This window comes from Falco biarmicus, chromosome 17, assembly GCF_023638135.1.
Source record: "Falco biarmicus isolate bFalBia1 chromosome 17, bFalBia1.pri, whole genome shotgun sequence".
In the NCBI taxonomy this organism is placed as follows: domain Eukaryota; kingdom Metazoa; phylum Chordata; class Aves; order Falconiformes; family Falconidae; genus Falco; species Falco biarmicus.
This window is the reverse complement of record NC_079304.1, coordinates 3,127,103-3,152,819: the sequence shown is the minus strand read 5'-3', so window position 1 is coordinate 3,152,819 and position 25,717 is coordinate 3,127,103. Positions and strand designations below refer to the sequence as shown.

Sequence of the window (25,717 nt, the reverse complement as noted above, 5' to 3'; positions counted from 1 at the left end):
TGGGGATTTGGGCAGCCGGTGGCTCAGGAGCCCCGACCACCGCGTAGGGGACAGCAGGCAGGACAGGCAGGGGATGTGCCGCTGCCAGCTGCTCCCTGGGGTAACAGAGGCCAGCAAACCGCAGGATGTTTGCTACCACTTTATTATGACAAAGGCTACAAGCCACGTTATTTTTAAAGTGCATTATTATTCACCATCAACAAACCACAGACACAAGCCTGGCGTAGTGCAGATATGGCCAAAGTGGCAGAGGATGCTGAGCTGAGAGCAAGGTCAGGGCGAGCCGAGCAGACGGGGAACGGGGCTCAGGCAGGTGCTGGGGTACAAGCACTGCTCCAGACAGACCCAACCCCCTCCCAGCCTCAGGAGGGCATCACCGACAGCAGGAAGGACGGGACAGCCTCACCAGCAGGCGGGGAGGCTGGAAAAGTCACGGCACAGGGCTGTGCCAGGGAGGGCTCGGCTCCTGGGGCAGACCCAGCACCCCTCTGCGTTTGTGGACCACAGGGCTAGGACGGGGCTGCACCTTGGGAGCCCCACGGCACCACAGAGGAGCAGGGCAAGGGCCCCAGCACTGCTCACCCCTGTGCGGTGCCCCAGCCAGTGCCCACCATCCTCCCCCACAGCCCCACAAAATGGGGAGAGTGGTTCTGGCACCCTTGGTGCCACGTCGGGGCTCCACTGGGCTCCTCGTGCCATCCTGGGAGCCCAGCGCTGGCCCCCAGCATCAGGCTGGGCAGGCGGCTGGACAGCCCCATCCTTTGGGGGTCACCCCAGGCCCTGTTCAGGGAGGAGCCCCCCCCAGCCTGCTTCATCCCAGGCCCGGAGCAGCATCCCTGCAAAGGTGCTGCTGAGGGACACCAGCCAGCTTGGGACACCTGTGGGCCCTCTAGCCCCCGAGCGGTACACGGCGCCCAGCTGCCGGCTGAGAAGGACTAAAGTGCTTTTTTTTCTTTCTCTTTTTGCATGGGGTGCTAAGGCCAAACCTCACCCTGCCAGAGAACATATCCCCTTTATCCCCAGGGCCAGGGTCAGAAACCCCATGGCAGGTCTCTGAGGAGCCATCCCTGGGTTGCTGCAGGCAGCAGCAGGTCTCTGCAAACCTCAGCTCAGCAACATTCAAGTCCTGTGCAACGAAAGGCTCCTGACCCACTTTGCTGGCTCCTGAAGGCCCCAGCAGCTCCCACAGAGCCCACGCCGCTCTGACAGGGACCGTCCTGACAGAGGAGGGTGGAGGAACCAGCTCCGGTATCTCGTAGTCAGGAACCACCTGCCCATCTCCTGCTCCGGGTGCAGCCCCAGCCGGCCCGCGGGACCATCCCTGCCGCAGCCCCAAAGCTGCCCAGCAGAAGCGTCCCCACGCCAGCCCCAGAAGGGCCACACAGCAGAGCAGCTGGGGAAAGCTACAAGCCAGCCAGCCACCCCACAGCCACGAGAAAACGCCGCAGGCTGGAAGGGCTTCCTCAGGCTCACGGGCTCCTGCCGCCTCCGGACTCCTCTTGCAGCAGCACCCCTGTGACATTGTCTCTAACCAGCCCAGTGGCACCCCTACCCAAAGTGACGGTTCACATAGTGCTGCTCTCCCCGTCCCCAGGCATCATGCCACCCCACCCGTGGCCAGGCGGTCTCTGTCCCCCAGCCAGCTGGGGCAGAGGGAAACTGAGCCCCAGTGACAGCAGCCTGGGGCCCAGGGACTGCTGCAGCCACGTCTCTATGGCTTCCAACCCTGTCGCTGTCCTCGTCAACGGGACAAAACAGGCAGCAAGAGGTGACACCCAAGAGCGGAGCCCATCGCAGGGGACAGGGCTGGAGGGGAGCACCAGCCCCTCAGCTGCGCCCCGGCTCTCGGTGCAGGCAGTACCTCACTCACTCCTGTTCTTCCAGCAGCCAGCAGAAAATAGAAAGAGACTGAGGATTTGCAGCTGTCCCTCCTCCTGCACCACAGCTTGTCTTCGAGGCCCCGGTGCCTCGGTCCACGGGCTCCCTCCAGCCCGGGAGGCCGCCTGCAGAGCGAGGCTCCGGAGCCTGCCCCAGCCCAGGGCTGGCAAAGCTGCCACCCCGGCACCAGCCGCTCACACTCCTGCCTTGAGTCTCTCTCTGGGCGTCTGGATGGCAAGTAGCACTTGTGACACACACAGCAACGGGAGCAGCAGCAGTCATGTCAGCGTGAAGCAAACATGGCATTGCTTACAAGGTGCAGCAGCGAGGTGTGCTGGGGACCGCCCCGCACAGAGCCTAGATGATATCCGTCTCCCTCTCTATGCCGACATACTTCAGGGCGTCTGCCTGGCTGTACCTACAAGATAGGAAAGTCACCGCCGCTGCGCTGACCTCCTGCACTCCTCGCAAACGTGCACACAGACAGCGGGGTCAGCCCTGCGCCCCAGTCCCCAGCCAGCGGCTCCCCAAGGTACCTGTAATCAAAGAAGAGCTCCTCTCCCGCCTGGATGGCTCTCTTGGCAAAGATCCCTATCCGGTGGTCTCCGTTCACCATCACAACTGCAACCAGAGAGATGACATCAGAGAGGTGCAGCTCCAGCTCAGGCCGGGAGGTCTCGCAGCACTTCTGCCCTGCCTGGCCGCCTGCCAGCACCCTGGGGCCACGGCACCCGAGCTCCTGCCTAGCAGGAGCAGGGTGCTCCCCCGGGAGCTCCCCGCTGCGCTCTAGCAGCCACCTCTCCTTGTGAGGCCAGGGCCACCGCAGAGTGACCGGGGGCCCTCGCCACCAGGAATGTGATTTGCTGCGGAGAGGAGGAGACTTTGTCCAAGTCTTTGAGGTTCTGCTGCTCTCACAAGCTCAGGGTGACGTGGGACCCCCGAGAATCCGCTGCAATCCCAGAGCTGAGCAGGACCCCCAGGCGCCAACCCCACACCGAGCTCTGACTGGGCAGGGATATCTCACCTTTGGCATAGCAATTGGGGTTCACCGAGTGATTGGCAAAGCGGATTTTATTTCCTTTGCGGGTCGCATCAACAACAAAATCTGTTAAAGAAAAAATAAAACAAAACAGAAGAAAACTGTAGTGTAGAGACAGGCCTGCCGCTCGGGCAACAGATGGGCTGAGACTGCCCACCCGGCCACCAGCCCCTGGCCAGGGAGCCCAAGCCTCCCCCGGTGAGTTACCGTTGTTGAGGTTGAAGAGGAAGCTGGACATGTACTTGTCGTAGACCTTCCCTCGCCGGTCAGCCTCGTCCTGTGAAATAAGCTGGAGAAGGAGAACACCATGAAAGAGACTCGGCACCGCAGCGCTCGCCCACCTCCCGGGAACACCCCCCTGCCCTCCCACCCCACCGGGCAGGAGCTCGCCAGGGCTCCCAGGGAGGGAGCAGAGACACGAGCTGGGCTCCCAGGGAGCAGCACGTCCACAACACGCTCCTCCACAGGGGAGAGCTTAGAGGTGCTGAGATGGGTCCCCACAGAGTCAATCGCTCAGCCCGGTCAGCGAGCCCACGGCCGAGCCCGGGTGGGTACGCCGTCCCCGCCACGCCAGCGGCTGGAGGAGGCACTTCCACCGGCTGCAGCCTCCCGAGCGCACAGCACTGACCTCGCCGCAGTACTCGGAGATGAACTCATTCTTCTGCACAGATTCCTTGATGAAAGTCCCCCAGCCGGCGACATCCGACGGTGCCAGCAACAAGTGCTGGAGCCAAGGTGAAAAGGAAACGGTTACGGCTGGCAGGCCCGCTACCTCCCAGCACACAGATCGCACCCCGTGCAGCCCAGTTGCCCTCCCAGCACAGTTGCACAGGCCAGGGTGAGGGCAGTGCCCAGGAAGAGTTGCCTTGTGCTGGCTGCCACGCTCCAAGTCCCAACACCACAAGGTCAAGGAGCAAAGGGGAGCCAGTGCCTATCCAGCATCCCCTGGCTTAAGGTGACACACGGCTCCCTAGAGACCCACATGTCATAGCACCATTAGGCTGCAGCTGCACATCACTTAACACCCACTAATTTTGCATCTTTCTCTGAATTTTTGTCTTTTTTTACATCCAATCCCTTGACCTGACCAGCAGAATTCAAAACTAAACCTGTCCCTGGAGTCACTTTTTACGCTCCCTTACTCTCATCCTTCCTCAGGCAACTCCCATCTCCCGACTGTCACATCCATAACCCATACTCCAGATTAAAGGCTAAAGAAGCCTGGGGCAGAGCAGCTTCTCTTCCAGACCTCCTTGCTCAGGCAGCCGCAGGCGGCTCGCACACCCGCTCCTACGGAGGCACCGCGGGCTCCGTTTACCGGCTCTACGCTGCGGCAGCTCCCTGCCAGCGTGCCAGAGCCACGCTGCTGTCGGTACCTTTTTGAGACCTCGCTGGATGCTGCAGTTCTTGCAGGAGACCACCTTGCAGTCCCAGTGCTCCGAAGCCCCGCAGGTCAGGCAGAGGTCCGGATCGCACTCCCCGCACAGCCAGGTAGCACGGGCACTGCTTGGTGTTGCACTGGGTTTTACAGCGGCAGCCTGGGAAGCGGTTCTGACCTGCAGCAACACAGCCCGTGGGTTGGCACCCTGAGGTTTTTCAGCCAACAAGGGGGGGGCCACGCAGCGTCCCTGCCCCACAGAAGCCCCTCCCGAGCCAGGTCTCACCCTGGCAGGCACAGAACTAAGCCTGCCTGTGACCAAGGGCCACCCTGCTAACATAAGGAAGGAATCTTTGTGCTAATAAAGAACTCTACATCCACGCTGCTCTGGGCTGCAGAGACAGCAGCCCCCAGTCCGCCTTCCTGCGCCCCCCACCCCCCCGAGTCACTAGGACACAAGACAAGGGGAACACAAAGCAGCCTGGGCACCCAGGAGCTGGAAGTAAATCACAGCAACGCTCCGAGTGCAGGGGAGATTTGAGCACCGCTCACACCTCGCAGAGCACAGACCACACACAGGGTCCTTCCCATCTGCACAGCTGGAGCTGCTGCTCTGCCTCTCGGGACTAATTATGTGCAGTTTGAAAATAAACTACATGTATTGGGTACTGGATATCCAATAATATCCAATATATTGGATAATATAAATGTCACAGATTGGTACAGAGAATTTGGAGCCCGAGTTGGCTCCCTGTCACCCTGTTGTCCTTCTAGCCCCAAGTTGTGTCACAACCCTTAATAAATCCACCCTCAGGAGCCCCACCGGTGTGGGCAAGTGTGGTTGTCTCCATTGCAGAGCTGGGAACAGAAGCCCAGAGGGAAAAAAATAACGGTGGCAGAGCAGTAACCCAGCTCCCACCCTAACTCCTGGCCACACATCCTGCTCTCAGGGAACCAGCAGCATCACCCACGGGTTGCGGGTGCTGGATACAGACCACGTGGCTGAGCGTTCTCGCAGGAACACATATCTCAGCTGCTGAGAGTCACGGGGCAGCATGGAACAGTTTCCCTTTGGACTTTAGCAGACTGCTCATCCAACTGCTGCAGATGGATAGAGCACCGAGTGCAGGAATAAAACAAGCCTCTCCAGCAAGTCCCCAGCTCTGCACCCTCCCTCTGGTCTGTGTCAGGAGAGCTGGCTCCTTTCCTGCCCGACAGGCCTAGGTTTCTCCTTACAGTCAGGGTTGCACTGGCAGAACTTCTCACAGAAATTCTGAGTCATGATGCAAGGGCAGGAGCTGTCACAGGGATGCTCGGGGTGGTCGCAGGGCTGGTAGTTGTACACCTGGGTAGGTGAATTATCTAGAACAAGAGAAGAAACGCCCGGATTAGAAGCTGCACGTTGCAGAAGCGTTTAACAGCAGCACACTCAGGGCTTTGGAGCACGGGAGGTGCAAGCTCCCCGTTTCCCCGCAGAGGACAGGGAGCCCAGCAGCACCCAGCTCCCGCAGACCCAGGGCTGTGATCACCGGCACATGGCGCACCCCTGCTCTGCCCCAACAGCCCCTTTTACCGCGGGGCTGCCCACCAAACCTCGCCTCCCCTGGCTGCACATACAGCCCCCAGAGCGTGCACTGGCACGGCAGCGATTCCCACGGCACAGCCACAGCGGGGCCAGCCCGCGGCACCCCGAGGAGCCCGGGGTGGGGGGACCTGCTCCCCCTCTGTGCCACCGGGCTGGGGAGCAGGATGCGGCCGTCCCGCTGCACAAGTTGGAGCCGGAGCACCTGACCCCGTGGGCGAGCGGCCACGCAACCTCGCGCCACGCAGCCACAGCACACGCTACCTTTCTTCAGCTGAATCTTCCTGCAGTGCGCAGCCCACAGCCTGCAAGAGAAGCACAGGGGGTCTGAGGGGACGCGTGACCTGCTCAGCACCGCCGGTCAGCGCGGCAGCAGCAGACAGGCGACTCCAGCGAGGCTCTCGGGCGGCTGCGTGCATTAATAACCCCCAGCCAGCCATAAAGACCGTAAGAACGATGCAGCTACAGCAGAAATTAAGGCAAACGCTACAGCCAGAGTCACACCGGCCACGCTGGGATCAGCGCACATAAAGGAGGTTGTAAGTCAGGGAGCTGAGGCCAAGGCTGCTCTGAGGGCAGCAGTACCGGCCCTCCCACAGCGGTGCGGCACTGCAGGCGGGCACTATCCTGCCCTGCCCTCCGGGGCTGAGCACGGGGCCGCAGAGCCTCATGGCCGGGGCAGCAGCACCAGGGAGACTGGCCAGGGGCCAGCACTGGCCAGCAGCACCAGCAGCCCTGTGCGACAGCGGGACGTGTGCGCAGATGGGAGCCAGATGGGGATTACCAGGAATGCGCTGGCACAAAAAGCAGTGGATCTGGTTGCATTTTAAGAACAAAACAAGCTTGTCCAACACTTGCCTGTGCTTCCTTTTCTTCTTCTGGGATGGATTCATTAATTCGTTTGTTGGCAGTTTTGTTATAAGCGACTCTTTCACTGCAAACTGAAAGACCTACCAAAGAACAGAAGCAAAAAGAAGAATAAAGTTCAGTGTACTCAAGTTGTTTTGTTCTAAAGCATAAAGAGAGTGCCAGCAAGCACACACAGGGGAGCTCCCAGTCCCGATGCCAGCGAGCTTGCAGTTCTGCCCCCAGTTTCACTGACCACTGGTGTCATTGCTTCTCCTGCCTGGGACAGAAGAGTGCCCACCCTGCCAAGCACGCCCACCCTCAGACAAGGCACTCTGGAGGGAGCTACCAGCACCGGGCACGCACAGGGCTCATTCTGCTGCAAAATAACAACACTGAATACCTCCACAGTGTGTTAACGCAACATACTCCTGGAAGGGATTTGTGGCAGAGAAAAAAAAACAACAGGGGAGCAGCGGCCAGGGCCCCTCTCCTGCTGCTGGGCACCCACCTGCTTGCATGTCTTTGTCCCCAGCAGCCTGGCAATTGAGCAGAAGTTGTTGAAGTAGGTCCCGTGGAAGACACGGAAGAGCGATTCCTCGGCTCCCGTCCACTCGACGGGCTCCTGCGGCGTCTCCACCGCGAACAGCTGGGAGGAGGCTGGGCTCAGCTTCTGCTTGGTGGGGGTCTGGCAGCGGGAGTTTGCCTCTGGCAGGGAAGGCAGACGTTAGGCCAAACACAGCATGGCAGCACACGCCCTTGCCATCACTGCTTGGAGGGCAGCGGTCCCCCAGCAGTGCCCGACACCCGGTCTTGCTCCAGCCTCCCCACCGCACTCCTGCCTCCGGTTGGGCAGCCCAGCGCTGGCTGGGATGGTGGTGCTGGCCCCCTGGAAGCACCAGAGCCACCATGCCACCTTCCCCTACCAGGGCTGGCCCAGGACAGAGGCCTCCAAGCCCGGCAGCAGCACCAGAGCGGCCCGAGGACGAGGAAGCCGCTCTCTCCGCTCCCACCCGAGATGGGACCCGGACACACGGGAGCCCTCCGCCCCCTGGGAGCTCATTCTGCCACGGCCAGCACCACCTCCCCTGGCTCCCTGTGCTCGCCTGCAGCCCCGAGGAAGCGCTCACCCCTGGCAGGTTCACAGACCAGCCCCCTGCCCCGGCAGCTCCCCCCGCCACTGCTCCATGCCACAGCAGGGACAGCGCGTGGGCTGGGACACGTCCCTCACGCACAGCCAGGCGCTCAGAGCTGAGGGCTCTTGGCTTTGCAGGGCCCAGCAAAGCTCTTGCTTTGCCTGAAAACGTTCCTCCTTCCTGGGAGAGGACAGTGAATCCCGCAGCAGCGAGGGCAGGTGTCCCTCATGTTTCCTTAAGCCCAGCTGGAGACACCGACTGCGTTTGCCAACCCCGAACGGCACAGCCCGGTGCAGGACGCAGAGGCAAGGCAGGGAGCGCCCCAGCTGCAAGGCGCTGCCTGTCCTTACTGCCAGAGGGGCGCGGGGTGTCTCGGGGCTGGCATCGTACCCGAGGAGCTAGAGGCCCACTCGTTGCCCGTGTCTCGGTCGCTGTCACCCTCCCTCGTCTCGGCGACGGTGGAAGCCGGGTTGTTTGAGCAGGAAGCACCCACCACGTGGTGCCTCCGGCGGCGCCGGCCCGAGCACTTGGACCTGGGGTTGTGCAGCGCAGCAAACTCCTTGGCTCCTTCCTGCAAGCAGAGCAGAAGACAAGGCGGGTGGCAGATGACCAGGGAACACAGAAAGGTTTTTCCACAGGCCCTGGGACAAGCCCTGCCCTGCCACCACCAAGAGAAGGTGGAAGACCCACCAGACACTACCCCTTTGGCACCTGCCAAGGCCCTGCCAGCACTGCACATTCCTGCTTTGCTTCCTTCAGCATCGCTGCCTGGTGGGAAGAGGCTCCCTGGTCCTCCAGTCCGCTCCCTTGCCTCCTGCCCTGACAATGACGCTCTCCTGGCCTCTCCCTCTGCTCCAGCCCTGCAGCTCCCCAGGACACGCCATGTCCCAGCCTGCTGACCAGCTCCGACACCACCGAGCGCACCCATCTCCCTGCCACCAGCTCCGATCCCCGGTAACACAGCTAGGCTGCATTTCTGAAAGATCATTTTCAAAGTAGTTTGAGCCTTCCCCACATAGGCTAGACTCCTTCCTCGGCATTTTTAACCTGGGCTTCATCTTTCAAACGCAGCACTGAGTCCAGAGAAATCATCTGTCACCACAGTTTCCCATCTGCCAGCTATGAAATCGGTCTTCATTGCAGATTTGCTAAAATATGCATCTGGTAAGGTCTGCATTTGGATTCATACGTCCCTGAATCCAATGAGGATTAGAACTAATTCTGAAAAATCATTAAAGCTGCGAAAAGGACCCACAGAGTTCTGCAGAGCAGGGTTGGCCAGGCCACTTCTCTCGTGGTTTCAAAAGCAGCAACGCAGAAACATACCAGCCAGAGGAAACAGTCTGCTCCGCAAGGATCTGGCTCGATCTTGGTCTCTCTATTCTTTCGTTTGTACACATTAGGAGTAGCATGAAAAGCTGAAAAAATAATAGTTATCTTTACTATTGCATCCTCCAAGAGTCTCCCCCAACGCTGCAAGGGACAGGGCAGCACGAGCTCAGCGAAGGTAAGTGGGAGCCTGGCGCAGTCAGCAAGAGCACCCGAGCAGCTCTCCCGGCAGCAGGGAACGAGGCGGCGGGACCTCCTGGCCAGCCCTGCTCCAACCCACGACGGGGACTCGGCAGCAGTGGGGGAACACTTGGGAAGGAGAGGCCATAGGAAAAAGATCTGCTTTCAGACTGAAACAAAAAGACCACATGATCTCAACATTATATCTTTTAATAAATAATTCACTGGAAGGAGTCCTGTGACTTTCCAAAGAAGCCCTTAGACCTGGGAAACAGCAGGTCCAACAGCTAATCAGTATCCAATAGGCTTTGGCAGGACAAACCGCAGGAACATGACTAAGATGAAGCTGTAAGTTCCAGTGAGGCAACAAAACACAGGGGCATGTCCAGACTTTGGAAGTGAAACATTCATGCCTTTCCCTGACGAGCTTCTGCAAAGCAAGAGTAAAGTCTAGTCGTGGTGGTATTTCTGGCACAAACTGCCAGGAGGCTCGAACGCGGCGTGCTGAACAATGGTGAGAAAGAGGGGACGGCCACGCAGGTCGCTTTACCATCCGTTTGAGGAAATGAGTGGAGCCGTCTTTATAAAAGGCTTCTGGGCACCTGTCAGCTCCTAAGGCTCCACTGCAAACTCCGGGGAGGCACCACCCTCTAAAGACTGCAGCACAGACACTAAGCAAGGCGTACAGAGGTATGAAGCACTGAGGAAAAATGAGGAGAAAAGGGCTCTAGGGAAGCGTCCGGCCGAGACTGCACTTACGATGCAGAAAACAGTCGTATTTGAAGCAGCGGCGGCAGAAGAGGGTGTGGAAGGAGTGCAGGGACTGCTCCCGCTGGACCGACTTCGCGCACGGCCCGTCTATGTTGGGAGTGCACTGCGGCGGCAGCACGTTCGGGTCCGACACTTCCGTGAGCTCCCGGTACCTATTCGACAAACAGAGACACCCACAGATGGGCACGCTTTCCTAATCCGGGGCGTTTTACACGACTACGGTACTAACTGGGCCAGCAGGACTCTGACCCAGCTGCCTTGAGGCTGAAAACTCAAGTTTCTAATGCTCCGAAACCGCTCTGCTCGCGGTGCCTGCGGCCAGCCGAGCTCTACTTTCTGGTCAGAGCACAGTGCTGTTTTTTCTGAAATACAGATTTCGACTCTTGCTAAGAAAGGTAACAGACAACTTAAGTAGAGATCTTCTACCTCTCTTTCATATCGTCTGGGAAGCCGTATTCAGGAAACATAGAAGAAATAGCAGTAAATATCATGTCATTTGGAAACCGCTTCTTTGAACACTTCTTGTTACCTAAGGAAAAGAAGACAGACAATTCCTCAGTTAAGCTGGGTGTGAACGTGTCTTTCCTTCCTCCACAGCGAGCGATTCCAGTAGGTATTCAGGACTGTATTTTAAGAGGCAGAAACATAATCCCATACACAACAGATAAACCTCTTGTCCTGCAAGCAGGCTAAGCCACTTCCAGATGCAGTGCACACTGCTGCTTTCAGAGTAGTGTAAGGTATTGATGGAAGTGCTAACGACTTCTTAAGAGTATTCCTCTTTATCTCTACCAAGACAGGATTTGCAGACAATGCTTTTCTACATCTGCGAAAGCTCCTGGTATTTGTGCTATACCCGCATCGTTACAAACCAAAGACAAAGATGAAACTACCAGTCAGCATTCCTAAGGTCACCCAGGACACATGAAAATCCCACAAACCAGAGCTTTCCCTATGCAGTAAGACCTCCAGGTGGCACAAAGGAGGGAAGAGGAGCACTAGTATGTGGAAAACAGGTCTGGAAAGGCTTTGAGAAGGTCCCCACCTCCCTGGCCTACAGCAGAATCAGATCTACCTCCAAACTCACTGACAGGTGCTTGCACTTTAAAACCTCCATCAGCAGAGATCCCACAGCCTCCTCAGATAATACCCTGCTGCTTTACTAATCTTACCATGAAATGTTTTTCCAGATGACTCATCTAAATTCTTCCTCACCACACTTTAAGCTGGCGACTTCTCACCCTGTCCACAGGGGACAGTGAGAACAAATGATTTCCCTTCTGCTTTTGACTACCACCACGCCAGAACTTGCCAAGCTGGTCGCTACCCTTAGCAACATGTTAATAACCACCAATGACGTCAGGAGAGCAGCAGCCAGCTACTCAGGCAGGGCAGGATGGAAACATGACCAACATAACCCCAATTTCTGTGGTCAGACCCACCTTCCACTGCAATTCGCTTTCTTTTCCTTGTGACCGGCAGCTCCTCTTTCCCATCCTCCTGTTTAACCTCAGAATCGTTGTGTCCTTCCTCCTCCTCATCCGAGTACTGATTCAGGGCGTTCACTAGCTCCAGGAACACAGCGTCACTGATGAGGACTGACCCTGAAATCATTTCTAAAACACAGAGATGTCAGTCGGTTTGCGCAAGCGCCATCATCTTCCACAGTCCTCATGGTGGTAAATCACAAGCCAGCCCCACAACACCATTAGCAACCAGAACCTTCCTCTTAATTTTGCAGGGATAGGTGGGATTTTAATGCTAGAGAGCCACAGGAGTAGTATCATTTTTAGCAATCAGAGGGCAGGCCACACCAGAGAGCTTTCCTCTGCCTTCCTCCCTCCAGGCAGAGTTTTATGATGGGGCAGGCAGCACTGTAGGGAATCATACTGGCTTTTTTAATTTCTAAAAAGGCTGATTAAAGTCTTGGCTAAGGTTACAAGTGGAATGAGTTTGCTGAGCTCCTCCTAACCGCTAGCACATTTTTCAGCATCCCAGAGCACACCTGTGAACCCCCGTGAGCAAAAGCATCAGCTCCAGAGCACCTCGGGCCTAGAACGGAGCGGGGTATCAAAAAGCAGGACCGAGTCCTTGCAAACCAGACCCGCAGGCGTGTTCCTGTTTTTCTGCCCTAAATGCTCCACAGAAAAGCTGGTTACTGCTGCCACCTTTTGACATCTTAACTACTTTGATACGTTGTTTACAAGAGTCTGAATGGACAGTGCTGACTGCTCCTAGATTACCTTCCTCTCCATGAACCTTCCCATCATAGTTATTAATGAGTTCTTCAATGAAAGTTTCATCTTCTTCCTTCACCTCATCTCCCATGTAAGGGATATTACACAGAACAGTTTCATCCTCCACCTGAAAAGAGACCAGATGCAGTTCAGAAAACCAGTGCTTACTGGTCTCCAGCCAGGCTGTGCACCCGAGGCTGCTCCTGTCCGTTCAGACCTGCAGACAGCACTGGACAAAGCAAAGGTTCGGGCCTCCCCAGCTCCGGTTTCACATGTCTCATCACTGACATTTCACTGTTATCCCACACCAGAAGCATAACTCTGACCCCTGAAAGTGCAATTTGCTTTGAAAAAGAAGAGCAGTGCCTCCAAGGCTTACAGAAACTCAGAAACACACATGTTGCCAAGAATAATAAACAGCCAAAAAGTGTCAGAGGGATCGCATTCAAGGCAGAGTAGAACTGGAACAGCGAAAGGCAAACCAGTAACTTGCTCCCATGGAGGGCCAAAGCCAAAGCTGAGGAGCACTGTCACGTTAACCACAGGAGCAAGGACACTGGGCCTTCATTGCCGTGGCACCACCGTCCCCCAGCGCCACAGGAGGCTTCAGAGAGCCCGCCAGGAACACATCCACACCCCACACCAGGCAAAGAGCCAGGCTAGCCACGCACCACCTGCTTGTTTAACAAATAATCCCAACTATGCCACATCAAAAATCTGCATTTAAATCACCCCCCTTACTGGTAGCAACCAAAGAACTAATCCTCGGTAGCATCTTTAGGATGAGACCAGCAGGGTAATCCAGTCACAAAGGAAAGGATCTAGCTAAGAAATAAAACTCTTCATTTAAAAGGGAAGAACAATCTTAAGAAGAAAACAAAACACCCCCAAAATATATTTACCCCTTAAATCCTATGGAATAACGGTGACCCTATCAAGGAGTCAGGTGTAAAGGAGAGACTACCTGGGTAAGACAACGCGGATTCAAGGCTGTTTTGTGGGATTCAACAAAACAAGCAACTAAACCAGTATTTTCCATCACCTCTCGAGCAGACATCGTTTGAAACAAGTGAGCTGAAGAAAGCATCATCACCCCACAACCAAGCAATAATTACACCCCAACCGCACCGAGACCTTGCACCCCAGCACCTCCCTACGTACCATGAAATTCTGCTGGAGCGGGGACCAGGAGTACATAATGGGCACCAGCGCCACCGTGTTCAGGGTCCTCATGTACAGCGTCTGGCTTGGAAATCCCGGGAAAATGCTCTCAACTGTACACTGGAATACAGAGAAGGGCAGTGAGGAAACTGGGAAGCAGTTGCAGGCAGAGGGTAAAAAATCACACTTCAGGACAAACACACGGAAACCCCACATTCACTCTTGGGGACTCCCTCACAGGAAAAACCCTTTGGGTTGCTTTTTTTTGCCCATTTCTGCAACCCAGAAGAGCGCAAGGCACGGCCTGACACTGACACAGGACAGCACACATGAAAAACAACCCCCTATCCTCACAACTCCGTGTGAAGCCCTGGTTCTGGAGTCCATACTTTCTGCTGCTGTGTCCCTTTCCTGCTCCACACCTGTTTTAGGAACGGATGCCCGCTGACCGGCTTCATCAATTGCACGGGCTGGACCCGAAGCTTCTTCCAGTCTTCATTCAGAATTTGAGTCTTTTCATGAACCTTCGCGAAGTTGGCCACAAACAGAGACTGCAGCGAGAGAGAGCAGCACTCGCAATTTAAGAAGTCACACCAAGAACAGTAAAACCCCTCCTGAGATTTTCCTTCAAGTACCAACATGTATGCAAGGCAGAGCAGTTCAAACTGATGATACTGATTAGAAGGAATCCCAATTAAACTCAGCATTGGTACAAGACTAGCAAATCTACAAAATCTACCCAACAGCCCGTAGCTTTTGATAACTCCTGATGATCCCAGCCAACCTCTTCTAAAATCCTGCTTGCCAAGGAGAGGAGCGCCGGACTAAGTCAGCCAAAACCCACCAACTCAGGTTCAAGCAGGGAAATACTTTAAAGAACAAGTAAAAATGAGTCCGCTGGTAGTCGTTAGCTGACCGACTTCTGCGTACAACAGATGCTGATGGCACAGCTCAGGGCTAATCACGGAGGATGAGGAGCAGCGGTATCTCTTCCAACTTACCCAGCTTGCAACTCCAGCTGAGCTGATCAGCTCTCAGGATGAAGCACCCCTCCAAGAGCTGCTCAAATACCATAAGCTAAAGCAAAGTATTTAGGAAATACCCGTCAGCCAGGGCTACCTCTGCCTTTACCTTGGCTCCCATGTTTGCCTGAAACCTCTTGAGCTGCCGAAGACGCATATATTCAGACTTGACTTTTCTTTTCCAGTATATAATACACTTTGATGTCGGAGGAGCGGCGATTTCCATTTTTCTGTAAAAGTACAGAAAGCATAACTAGCAAACGATGGAGAGCTTAATCCTGTAAACAGGCACTATTAGAGAAAATAAATCCTTGTGGATTTTAAATGCATCATAGACTTTAACTAGGAAAAAAAACATGCAAATCCACACTAGCCCTCTATTTACAGACCCCCCACAGCTGGGAAGGCTGGAGGGCTGGTGGAGGTGGGATGCAGCAGGAGTGAAGCCAGTGACCGGGACCCCACCGCAGGCAGAACCTCCTGCCTGCCCCGGATCGGGCCCAGGGGATGTTCGCTGGGGGGAGCCCCCCCCCCCGGGATGCACCACTGGGGACTGCAGGCCGTGGGGGGGGGGGGGGGGGGGGAGGGCTGGGCAGCGGTGCACCCCCGGCTTGGCTCTGTCCCTGCTCCCCCCCCCCCCCAGGAAGCCACAAGGCCCGGCCCGGCGACAGCACCGGGGGGCTCCCAGCCGCCCCACCCCGCCCCGGGAGCCGCAGCACCGACGGGGGGGCTCAGGGGTAACACGCACTGCAGCGGGCCAAGGCCGGCCGGCGCCGCAGGAGCGGGGCAGCAGGGCCCGGCCTCGCCACCCCCATCCCCAGGCGGTACCGCGGGGCTCCCCAGACCCCCGGTCCCCCCCGCGCCGTCGGCCCGGCCCGGCCCCTCCCCGCCCGCACTCACTCCTCGGCCATCGCGCCAGGGGGAGGCCGCGCTCCCCTGCGCGACTGCGCATGCGCCACGCCCTGGGACAGCCCCGCCCTGCCTCAAGCCACGCCTCCTCACATAAAGCCACGCCTCCTCTCCCCAGACCACGCCCCATCGCCCCAAGCCGCGCCGCGCCCCCGCCCCGCCGGGGGAGCCCCGGTCGGTCCCGCGCGGGACCGGGGCTCCCCCGGCGGGGCGGGGCGCAGGTCCATAGCGGCAGAAACCGGGTGAAGCCCCGCGGGCTTGTTTCAGCCCGGAGAATCCCCTGCCCCCGGATGTGGGAACGGATCGACCCGGTGGCTCCGAGCCCGGTGCCCAGCCCGCCCCGGTACCAGCTCGGTGCCGTGGGCTCGCCCATGACCCGACCCTACTGCTCGGTCCCATGGGACGAGGGGGATGCCGGTTGACCTTCTGTCCCCCCTCCCCATCCCCGCCACCGGGGCCGCGGAGCAGGCAGCGACGGGCCCGGTGTAACGGGGAAGGCGGGTGCCGTATCGCGGCGGGGTGCTGGCGGGGCCGGGCGGGCCCCGGGCTTCCTGCGGCGGCGCCGGGCAGGAAGCGGCTGTTGGCGGCGGCTTTCCTGCCCCGGGGGCCCCGGCGGCGGGGAGCGGGACCAGGGCCCCGTCTTTCCCCCCCGGTCCCGTCGGACGGGGGCTGGGGGCTGCCCCAGGGCGCTGACTCCGCGGCTCCGGGCGCTCCAGGCTCCGGGGAGCCGCTTCTCAGCGCTGGGGAGGTGGCCCCCGACGCGGGGGGGAGCGGGGGCTGGCCGGTGCCCGCAGCCCGCCCGGGCCCGCATCTGATGCCGTCGGAGCTTCGCTGAGTCAGGCGGGGGCGGGGGGAGCCCGGTGTCCTCCCGACCTTCCCGGGCATTGGCTCGGAGCCGGGCCGGGGATCGGGATAAATCCGCGGGCGTAGCCCCAGCCCGGCTGCAGCGGTCCCGGCATGGGATGATGCTCCCCGGGATGCGGCTGCTCCGCTGCCGGCTCCTTCCCCTGCTCCTTCCCCTGCTCCTGCCTCTGCTCCAGCGGGGTAAGGGCAGCCCGGGGTGGGAGCTGCTGCAGGGCGGGGGGGGGGGGCAACAGGAGGGGCTGCGCAGAGGCACTCAGGGTGTCGGCCACAGGGTCTGGTTGGGCACCGAGTCCCCACCGGGTCCCTGGCTCATTTCTACCCCACCCCATCCCACCTCATCCGTGCTGGGTGGCAGCTCCCCTGGCCCCCCCATCGTCAGAGGATGCTCTGGGCAGGGTTTGCTGAGTGCTTCCCTGCCCACGGGTTGGTGTTTGCTCAGAAACTGCCCTGCCCCGGTGGCAAAGGCCAATGCAGAGCCAGGAGCCCTGGCTCCCCTTCCCTCCTTTTGGCCCAGTCACCTCTGCTTGGCCTGGGAGGAGGAGGAGGGGTCTCCGGTGTGCTGGGACCACCCCAGCTCATGCCCCAAAGCCAGCTGGGCAGTGGGCTGTGCCTGGCTGTGCAGCCCTGGCACCCTGTGTCTCATTGCTGCAGGGCACGGGGATGCCGAGTACGGGGACCTCGAGGATGAAGGTAAGACCCTGGTGCCATCGGCCCAGCACGGCTCTGGCCCCGGCTGCTGGGGGCACTGCCACGGCCGCGGGCTCTACTGCTGGCAGAGGGGGTGTCTGCACCCCTGGGGGACAGGGCCCCCACTCGCCTGGTCCCCTGGGTCCTGCCGGTGCTGACAGCACCATCTGTCCTTCCAGGTCACTACCTGTACCTGGACGAGGACGGTGAGTAGAGCTGCCCTCCTGCAACCCCTGGCTGTCCTCCCCGTCCGCCCACAGACCTCGTGGGCCCTCACGAGAGCCCCGGTCCCAGCTTGGCTGAGTCCATGGGGCCCCCACAGCTGCAGGGAGCCCCAGCGTGGGACCCCCCCAGGGCCACAGGGGTGGACTCCCGCATGGGGACCCCCCATGGTGGGCTAAACTGGGAGTGTTTCCCAGGCGTGACCCCCAAACAGCCCCCCCAAAATTGGGCTTGATGGGAGAGCTGGGGGCAGGGCGGCATCCCAGGGTCTGGCCGGTGCTGTGCAGGGCTGCTGGAGGTGCTTGGGGGGGCGGCTGGCTGCCAGGACACCTACCAGGACTGGATCTCCCTCTACTGCTGGGCCCCCTTCCACGCCACCCTCATGGCCATCCCTGAGGGCAGCCGCTGCCGCTGGGACCAGATCAGCAGGTGGGTCGGCGTCAGCCGCGGTGGCGGGGCTGCCATGGGGCCACTGCGGTGGATGTGTCCCTGTCCCGGCAGGCTGGCCTCACACTGCCCCCTCCACAGCACCTACAGCGAGCTCTCCAGCTGCACCCAGCTGCTGGCCCAGCTGCTCTCCTGCCCCTGGCCCAACACTGTCCTTGACACCTTCTTCCTGCAGGTCCACGCTGAGTACTTCACCAACTGCACGGGGGCTGGGTCCCCCCCGGCTGGGCGCGCTGCCCCCTGGCATGGCTGTGGCTGTGGCCGTGGGGCTTCAGCTGCCTCGTGCCCCTTGCAGCAGCCCTCACACTCAGCAGAGCCCGGAGAGGGGCTCAAACCCCGGTGGGCAGCGGCCCAGCCCCTGCCTGCCCCATGCCCGCGAGAGGCTGGCAACAGCCCCCTTCCCTCCCAGCCCTGGGAACTAATGAGTGGGCTGAGGGTGAGGGGGCAAGGCAGAGCTGGGACGGGGGGTCTGGGTGTCCCTGGGGCTGGAGTGGGTCCCGTGGCACAAGGGACGGCTGGACCTGGGGCTCTGGGTGCCTGTATCTGCCCTGGGTAGGGGGGCAGTGTCAGGAGAGGGTCTGGGGCGCTGTGTCCTGACCCTGTGTGGGCTGAGCCCCTTCCTCAGCACCCTGGGGTGGGGGCTGGCAGGGAACGCTGGGGATGCCAGGCTGCGGGGGGGGGGGGGGTTGGGGGGTTTGGGGGCTGGGCCTTGGCTGGCTGCCACCTTCCCGTCCCCTGCCCATCCTGTCCCTGCCCATCCCATCCCCTGCCCATCCCCTCCGGACACCCGGGGAGGGGGGCGGCCGTCCCGGCCCCAGGACCGCGCTGAGATCATTGGGTGTCTCCCTGGCAGAGGCTCCTGCCACCCGGCCGGAGCTCCGCTGGCTTCAACAAAGAGCAGGACCGGGGGGCTCTGAGCCTGCGGCCCCCAGAGCGCCAGGGCCTGATGGCTTCCAGATGTGGCCGCTCGCCCATGAAAGGTCCTGCAGTGCCCTGGAGCAGCGGCCGCCGCGTCCCGGGGAGGGTCAGGCGGCTCTGCCAGGCTGCATGCCGGGGAGCGTGAAGCCCGGCAAGATCATCTTTCCACAGCAGGGAGGGTCCGGCCGAGCTGGCCTTCATCACGCCCCGCTCCGCTCTGTGTCCCCGTGGGCTGGCTGTTAAAGGGGAAGATTTTGGGCTCTTGCTCTGTTCCAGGCCAGAGGTGAAATGAGCTCAGCCGGCCTCAGCCCGGTCCTCAGGCGGGGATGCCGCAGCCCCATGGGGCTTGGGGTCATCATCGGTGGGGATGCGGTGGGAGCAAGGGGCTCCAGCAGAGCCCGGTGGGCGCCGGGCTGGGTGGTGCAGGAGGAAAGCGTCAGAGGCGAGGACGGGCGACGTCGGCCAAGTCTCTGCCCTCTCCCACACTCCCTGCCTGCATCCAGCCGCGCACCCCACGGGCAGGTCACGCTGTCGGCCATGGGGCAGGGTGCCAGCGTGAGCCCGAGCGCACGGTGTCGGGGCCGTGGGTCCCCCCGCTGTCCCCCGTGCCCAGGCAGCAGCGCCTGTCCGGGGACATTACGCTTCCCCCGTCCACTCCCCCCGGCTGCCGGGCTGCCTGCCCTCCACGCAGGAGACGAGGGATTTCACAACCCAGCCCAGACAGGATTAAAGAGAAATACACAAGTAAACAAATAGCAGCCTCGTAAAACTGGACGTGCGGCGTGGGGAACGGAGCCTCTGGGCCACCGGGTGAGGTGCGAGCTGCCCGGGCACCGGGAGCGATGCCCACGGGGGCCGGCACGGTGGAGCACGGCGGCAGGGTCCTGCCGGAGAGCCGCTTTAAAGCAGTGCTCAGCAATCTCATTTTTCACACGTCTCCTGTAGTCAAACTGCCCCTGTCAGAGGAAAGGAGTTGCTTCCTGTTATTTCCATTGAAATACTTGTCCGGTCGTTAGCCGGCAGGCTTTTGCAGGATGGCACCACGCACGCAGATGGGCTCCAGCCGGCTCTCCCGAGGGCTCCTGCTGCTCTGGGGTAAGTGTGCCGGGGGTGGCCACGGCGGCCAGGGGCTCCACACCTCGCACCACCGCTCACCCAGCCCACCCCTGCCGCGTGTGGGGCCCGAAGCCGGGGTCTCAGCTCAGCCCAGCCCACCACCCACCCCGGTGTGCAGCCAGGCCGGGCAGCACCAAGGGTGGCTGGGGTGGCCATCGCCTGCACAGCCAGGGGCCGGTGGCAGGCGGGCAGTGGGTGCTGTGGGGCAGCCCCTGCCACGCTCACCCCCCGGTCTTTTTGCCAATGACCCACGGGAGCAGCTGGGAAGCCCCACGAAGCCACGGGCTGGGACAGGAGCCACGGCACTGCACGTGTGTGGGGAGAGAGGGGCTGGACGAGGCTGTCGGGAACAGAGAGCGGGATGGGGTGGGCTGCCCTCGCCGCAGCCCGGGAGCACCCCCTGGCCAGTGCCTGACTGTGCCGGAGCTCCTCGCGAGCAGGACCTGCCGAGGTGGTTCACCGTGCAACTGGCATCACTGCCCCACATCGTGGGTAGAAGACGGACAGGGCAGTTTCCTCGAGCCGTGGGGCTCCGGTGGGCCAGGCAGGACATGCCCCAGGCCCTCGGTGGGCTGTGCGGGGTGTGGGGCAGATGGCGGGCGGAGGGGCTCTCCGGCAGTGCCACGCTTCCTCTTCCTGCCCTGGCCCTGTCCCGGCTGCGATGCAGCTGCCTGGGGCAATGGGGCAGCCCTTGCACTGGCTCCCCATGGGTGGGGGGCACGGCTTGCCCCCGTGCTGTGACCCAGGGCCCACAGCCCCCACGCAGCCCCTCTGCGCCCTCGAGCAGCTGCCTGCAGCCTGGCTGCCCCCTCCCCACAGCCCCTGCCCATATGGGGGGCTGGACACCCTGGCCCCACAGCATGCCAGGCTCTGGGCAGCACTCTTCCCAGCACCCCCAACTTCAGGAACCCCTGAAAGTTCCCCACTGCAGACCCAGCCCTGCCGGGGCAGCTCCTGCACGTGGAGCCCTGCCCGTGCCCATGCCCCACTGACCCCCCTGGCCCCTTCCCTCCACAGCTCTCCTGGGGACCGGGCTCTGCCACGTGGACACCAAGGGCAGAGGGCTTCAGCAAGGTCACTGAGACAAGCCCACCCATGGTCTCGTTCAACTGGACTTATGAGCTTGCGGGGTGAGTGCCGGGGCTCAGTGAGGGCCAGGCAGCGCCATGGGGCCAACGATGCCCTGGCTGGGGCTGGCTCTGCACCGCAGGGTGACCCCCTTTTCCCCTGGCTGTGTGCTCTCCGTCCATCCCCAAACTAGCCAGACTGTGCCACGGAACCTCCCTGGCACTGGCCACACTGGGGGCAGCTGGCCCCTGCTGTTCCACTGTGCTCCCGGGCATCACCCCGGGGTCTGGCCCTGTGCCGCGCCTGTGCCTTCCCCACCAGCCTGGGCATGGGGCTGGGGGCTGGGTGTCAGCCGGCAGCAGCCGCAGGCAGGGACAGGCTCTGGCAGTGGTGCTGCCTGCGCTCAGCACCTTTCCCCCTGCAGAGGAGGTGTACGCCAACATCACGCAGAGCTGCTGGGAAGGCTTCGTTCACCCTGATGATGAATGTGACGGCGTCGGAGCTGTGCGAGTGGAAAGTCATCAGCAGGTATGGGGGTGGTGGGACAGCTGAGACCCCCCCCCCGGGCAGCGCTGGGGGTGGGGTGGGGCAGGGGCTCTGGCTGACCTCTGGGGGTGTCCCCAGCTGGGGAAGCGACACATGGGGTCACTTTGGTGGGGCCATTGCCTGTGGCCCCTCTGACCCCCAGGGCTGCGTGAGTGGAGCTGCTCCTGAGACAGTGGGAAGAGTTTGGCTGGGACAGAGCCCCCCACACTATGCCACTGGGCCACCAGCTCCTGGCCTGAGGGCCACCTTCTGGCCAGGGACACCCTCCCGTCCAGCAGCTCAGGGCAGAGCTGGTGCAGGCAGCGGGGCACAGGGTGAGCCCCGAGGTGGCCTGGAGGGTGCTGCTGGGCTGGATGGCCCACCCGGTGGGGGGGGGGGGGAGTCCGTGCCTCCGGTGTCCTGCAACCACGCGGTATGCCCCCATCCCCATCCCCTCCCAGCGCCTCCCAGCGCCCCACGGCTCTCTCCCCAGGCCCTACAGCAAGCTGCAGGCCTGCCTGGAGGAGTGGGCCGACCGCCTGCACTACGGTTACCCCAACGCGCTGGCGGAGCAGTACATCTTCCAGAGCCACCACCACTACTTCCACAACTGCACCCTGGGGCACCAGGTCTACTTCGACCCGCCTGAGGACGTGCTGCTGGCCATGATCATCGCTCCCATCTGCCTCATCCCCTTCCTGGTCACCCTGGTCATCTGGCGCAGCAAGGACGGCAAGGCCCAGCCCTAGCGCCACAGCTGGCGGTGGCCCTGGGGGTCCTGCTCATCCCGTCCCCCCCGGGCTGTGGGGCCAACCGGCCGCTCGCCCACCCCCGGGGGGGCTCCTGGAACACGGTGTCAGGGGCGGGCGGTTCCCACTGTGCCGCCGGTGGTGCACCCCGCCCCGCGGCTGGGGATTAAATGCTTCTTCCCCGACGCGTGGCACTGGTTCTTCCTGCCGCCGCCGGGCCTCGGCTCGCTCCCGCCGCCCGCCCGCTCCGCCTCGCCGGCAGCTGCTGGCTGTGGGGCGGCACCGGGAGGCGCTGGGCGCGGGTGGGGAAGGTCACCGGGCCCCGGGCAGGCGCCGCGTCCGGGCGGGCGGGGCTACGAGGGGGAGGGGCTCCATCAAGGGGCGGGGCTTCATAAGAGGGCTTTTCGAAGGGGCGTGGTTTGTTTATGATGGCGGAGCTTCGCGAGTACAGGGCGTTGGAGCGGGCCACCGAATGGGGCGTGGTTTAGAGACGATAGCGGAGCTTCGGAAGTACGGGGAGTTGGGACGGACCACAGAGGGGGCGTGGCTTAGAGGGGCGTGGCTTCGTGGAACGGAGCTGTGTGGGGGCGGAGCTTCGCGGGGAGGGCGGGGCTTCTCGGGAGAAGGCCGGAAGTGGGGCGGGCCGGCCCGGAAGGCGGCGGCGGCGGATCTGGCGGCGGCGATGAGCTTCGCATGGCCCTGGCAGTACAGCTTCCCGCCCTTCTTCACGTGAGCGCGGGCCGGGGCCGGGAGCGGGGCGGGACGGTGGGAGCGGGAGGCGGGGGGCGGGGCTGAGCCGCGGCTGGGGTTAGGCCGGGCCGGGGGTTGTCGGGGCCCTCCGCGGAGCCCCGCGGCCTGGCCCGGTCGCTGAGCGGAGCCCCGCAGGCTGCAGCCCAACGGTTGAGACGCGGCAGAAAGCAGCTCTCGGCCTGGTGCGCGCTGGCGCTCGCCATACAGCCAGCGGCACCGGCTGCCCGCCATGACGGTGCGGGAGGCCCAGGACAGCCCGCTCTTCGCCAACCACCGCCTGCAGCGTATCCTTCGGGGCCCGGTGCCCCCCGCCTGCCGCCCCGGGGCCTCCCCTACCTCCAGCGGCCGCTGAGCCTTTCCTTAACCCCCCGCCCAGGGAAGCTTCCGCTGGAGTCCATCCAGGTGGTGCTGGAGGAGCTCCGCAGAACGGTGGGTGCTGTCTGCCAGTCTGCCCGCCCGCTTGCCCACCTGTATGCCAGTCTGCCTGCCTGCTTGCCCACCTGTATGCCTGCCTGTGTGCCCACCTATGTGCCAGCATGCCCACCCACGTGCCGGTCTGCCCACCCGTGTGCCCACCCAGCCCAGAGCTGGTGGGGCAGGAAGGCTACAGCCACTGGCCAGGCTCCATCCCGCTGCTGGGAACTGGGCCCAGGGTTCACCCAGCCGCCGGTGTGGGCCGTGCTGCTCCCCAGGCAGGGTCCCACAGGCCTTCCCTGCCCACAGCCCACACGTGGGACCCAAACCTCTGCCTGTCTGGGGCAGATTAAGCTGCGGGAGGAAGAGGGGGCTGGAAAAAGAGAAATTAATTTCTGTGCAAGTAGAAATATTGAGGGAGTTGGCGTAAGTGGTCTCATGGTGGTGAGAGGCAGGTGCCTGAAGTTCCCCGCGGGTATAATGTCTAGCACATGTTGTAAAACCCACAGGTTTGATCATTATTATAGTCTTGTGCTCTGATTATGTACCTTTTCCCTGTTGATTTTAGGGAACCTGGAATGGTTAGATAAGAACAAAACCAGTTTTCTGATCATGTGGAGGAGACCAGAAGAATGGGGAAAGCTCATCTATCAGTGGGTGAGAACGTAGAAGCTGTCTCGCCCCACAGACCAGGCTTTCTGTGGCCGGGAGGACAGGTGGTATCGGCTGCCGTTTGTGAAAAAGACCACTGTAATATTTTTCTCTTGCTTCCTCGCTGCTTTTACTTTACTTCTTCCACATCTCTCTGTTGCAGAAAAGCGTAGAGAGGTTAACAGCTTTTTTTACTTGCTGTAAGACACAGTTTGAGCAGCGGATGCAGTCACCCGCTCCCACTGCAGTTGGCTGTTCCGTAGTGAGGACAGAGCGAGTCCTTATTGCAAAACACGTGGGCAAAAAGAGCAGAGGGACAGGGAAAGGAACTGTCTTAGTTCCCCTAGGTGTAATTTCTTGACTCTCCAGTGCCCCAGAACATTTCCAGTGTAGTATCGAGTGCTGTTCACATGCCATTTCGCTTGTACTGAGGTGTACAAGAGATCATGCCAAGGATGTTAAATCACACAGAGGAGAATTGCTATATTGATTTTACGTTTCCAGGTGTCGAAGAATGGCTTGACCAACTCTGTATTCACGCTGTATGAATTAGCCAGTGGCGATGACACAGAGAATGAAGGTAACGTCATGTGTTACGTTCCGGAGCAGGTTTTCACAGCACACTTGATTTGAGCGTGTAAACAGTTGACTGTCAGATCATAGTTTGTAGACTAAATATTTTAAAATTGCTTATGCAAGCTCACACCGATCACCGCTGGCAAATGCCATTCTGAAGGCTTTTTTACCACTTTGCATGAACATCTCCCTTTGCTATCACTGTTTGCATTTTAAACCTCCCCCCACCTCGCAAGCCTCCCTAGTGCCCAGCTTTTTATCTGGCGTGAGGTGCGGGGTGTTTTGGTTTTATGCGTAGCTTCTGCGCTGCCTTTGAGACTGCTGTGACTCATTCCCTTCTGTCTGTTGACCTTCAGGCTTTGTTCCTGATGCAGCAATGTAGTCATGAGTCTGTTAGTGTTGCCATGATTCTGGGTTTGCTGTAGTGTTATGGCACTGGAGTCTGAAAGCGCTCTTCAGAGCCCGGTGCTACGGCCACTGCCAGCACTGGGAGTTTGTAAACCTGTTTCCTGATGTGATTTTTTTTTTTCCCTCCCCCTCTTAATGATACTATCTGTCCTTCCCTAGAGTTCCATGGCTTGGATGAGACTATGCTGCTCCGTGCTCTGCAAGCCTTGCAGCAAGAGCATAAGGCTGAAATTATCACGCTGGATGATGGCCGAGGCGTCAAGTTCTTCTGATGGAAGCCCCTGCCCCTCCACTCTTCCCTGGCTGCTGAAGCGGTCTCGCTGTGAAGGTTTGCACTCCTGGCCTGGTTTCAAGCCATGACTGCAAGCAGCTGCATACTTGGGATTTCTTGGGGCAAGGAGAGTCTGCGAAGCCTTCCAAAGATGTGACTTCTTAGAAATATTCAGAGATCCTCTGTCTGTCTTTTCTCCCTGTTGATTGTGCTTGAGAGGCTAAAGCTGCTCTAGGCAGCTCTGAGAGGGACCACCCAGAAGTGAAATAATGGGACTGCTCCAGTTGCTGGTCCCCGTTCCTGCAAAGGCCACGGAGCGGTCTCTTCAGCTGGGTGGTTGAGCTTGGCCTCAAAGGGCATCTCCTTCCCTCCTGGCAGCCGTGTTTCAGGCTCTGCAGTCCCTGCTGTGTTGCCAAGCAGGGTGAGAGCAAGTGCGAGGAACTTGCTGTCGCTGCGGTGCTGTAGAAGACCTCAGTGGCAGACTGATAATGTGCTTGCTGCAAAGCAGGCTGTGCAGCGGGGTGGGGGTGGATGCCAAGGAACTACATTTGAAGTAATTAAAATGAGATGTATTTATAGAGCA

The 25,717-nt window shown here is 60.5% G+C and overlaps 4 protein-coding genes across 5 annotated transcripts; 3 read left to right on the top strand and 1 right to left on the bottom strand.

The window, feature by feature from the left end:
- Positions 1 to 126: 126 nt before the first annotated feature.
- Positions 127 to 15,542, bottom strand: EZH1 (enhancer of zeste 1 polycomb repressive complex 2 subunit). The gene is given in 21 exon segments (XM_056362458.1): positions 127 to 2,296; positions 2,415 to 2,499; positions 2,903 to 2,983; positions 3,125 to 3,206; positions 3,546 to 3,641; positions 4,294 to 4,395; positions 4,397 to 4,473; positions 5,532 to 5,657; positions 6,142 to 6,182; positions 6,736 to 6,827; positions 7,235 to 7,431; positions 8,250 to 8,430; positions 9,186 to 9,277; positions 10,128 to 10,291; positions 10,566 to 10,668; positions 11,582 to 11,755; positions 12,383 to 12,503; positions 13,538 to 13,657; positions 13,960 to 14,088; positions 14,669 to 14,789; positions 15,460 to 15,542. Coding segments are annotated over 21 exon segments (2,256 nt in total). The 5' UTR covers positions 15,471 to 15,542; the 3' UTR covers positions 127 to 2,235.
- Positions 15,543 to 15,675: 133 nt separating this feature from the next.
- On the top strand, positions 15,676 to 18,347 carry LOC130160270 (uncharacterized). Of its 2 annotated transcripts, none has more exons than XM_056362636.1 (5): positions 15,676 to 16,512; positions 16,984 to 17,022; positions 17,199 to 17,225; positions 17,529 to 17,670; positions 17,864 to 18,347. In XM_056362636.1, the coding sequence occupies exons 1-5, from the start codon at positions 16,431 to 16,433 to the stop codon at positions 18,108 to 18,110; spliced, it is 537 nt and encodes a 178-aa protein (XP_056218611.1). In that variant the 5' UTR covers positions 15,676 to 16,430; the 3' UTR covers positions 18,111 to 18,347. The 2 variants fall into 2 exon arrangements, with proteins under 2 accessions (XP_056218611.1, XP_056218610.1); XM_056362635.1 differs by having other exon boundaries at positions 17,770 to 18,347.
- A 101-nt stretch (positions 18,348 to 18,448) lies between these two features.
- RAMP2 (receptor activity modifying protein 2) lies at positions 18,449 to 22,249 on the top strand. Its single transcript, XM_056362637.1, is given in 6 exon segments — positions 18,449 to 19,701; positions 20,740 to 20,777; positions 20,779 to 20,852; positions 21,198 to 21,261; positions 21,263 to 21,318; positions 21,809 to 22,249. Coding segments are annotated over 6 exon segments (549 nt in total). The 5' UTR covers positions 18,449 to 19,640; the 3' UTR covers positions 22,065 to 22,249.
- A 445-nt stretch (positions 22,250 to 22,694) lies between these two features.
- Positions 22,695 to 25,717, top strand: VPS25 (vacuolar protein sorting 25 homolog). Its single transcript, XM_056362479.1, is given in 6 exon segments — positions 22,695 to 22,793; positions 22,950 to 23,098; positions 23,191 to 23,247; positions 23,797 to 23,885; positions 24,384 to 24,459; positions 25,023 to 25,717. Coding segments are annotated over 6 exon segments (531 nt in total). The 5' UTR covers positions 22,695 to 22,746; the 3' UTR covers positions 25,136 to 25,717.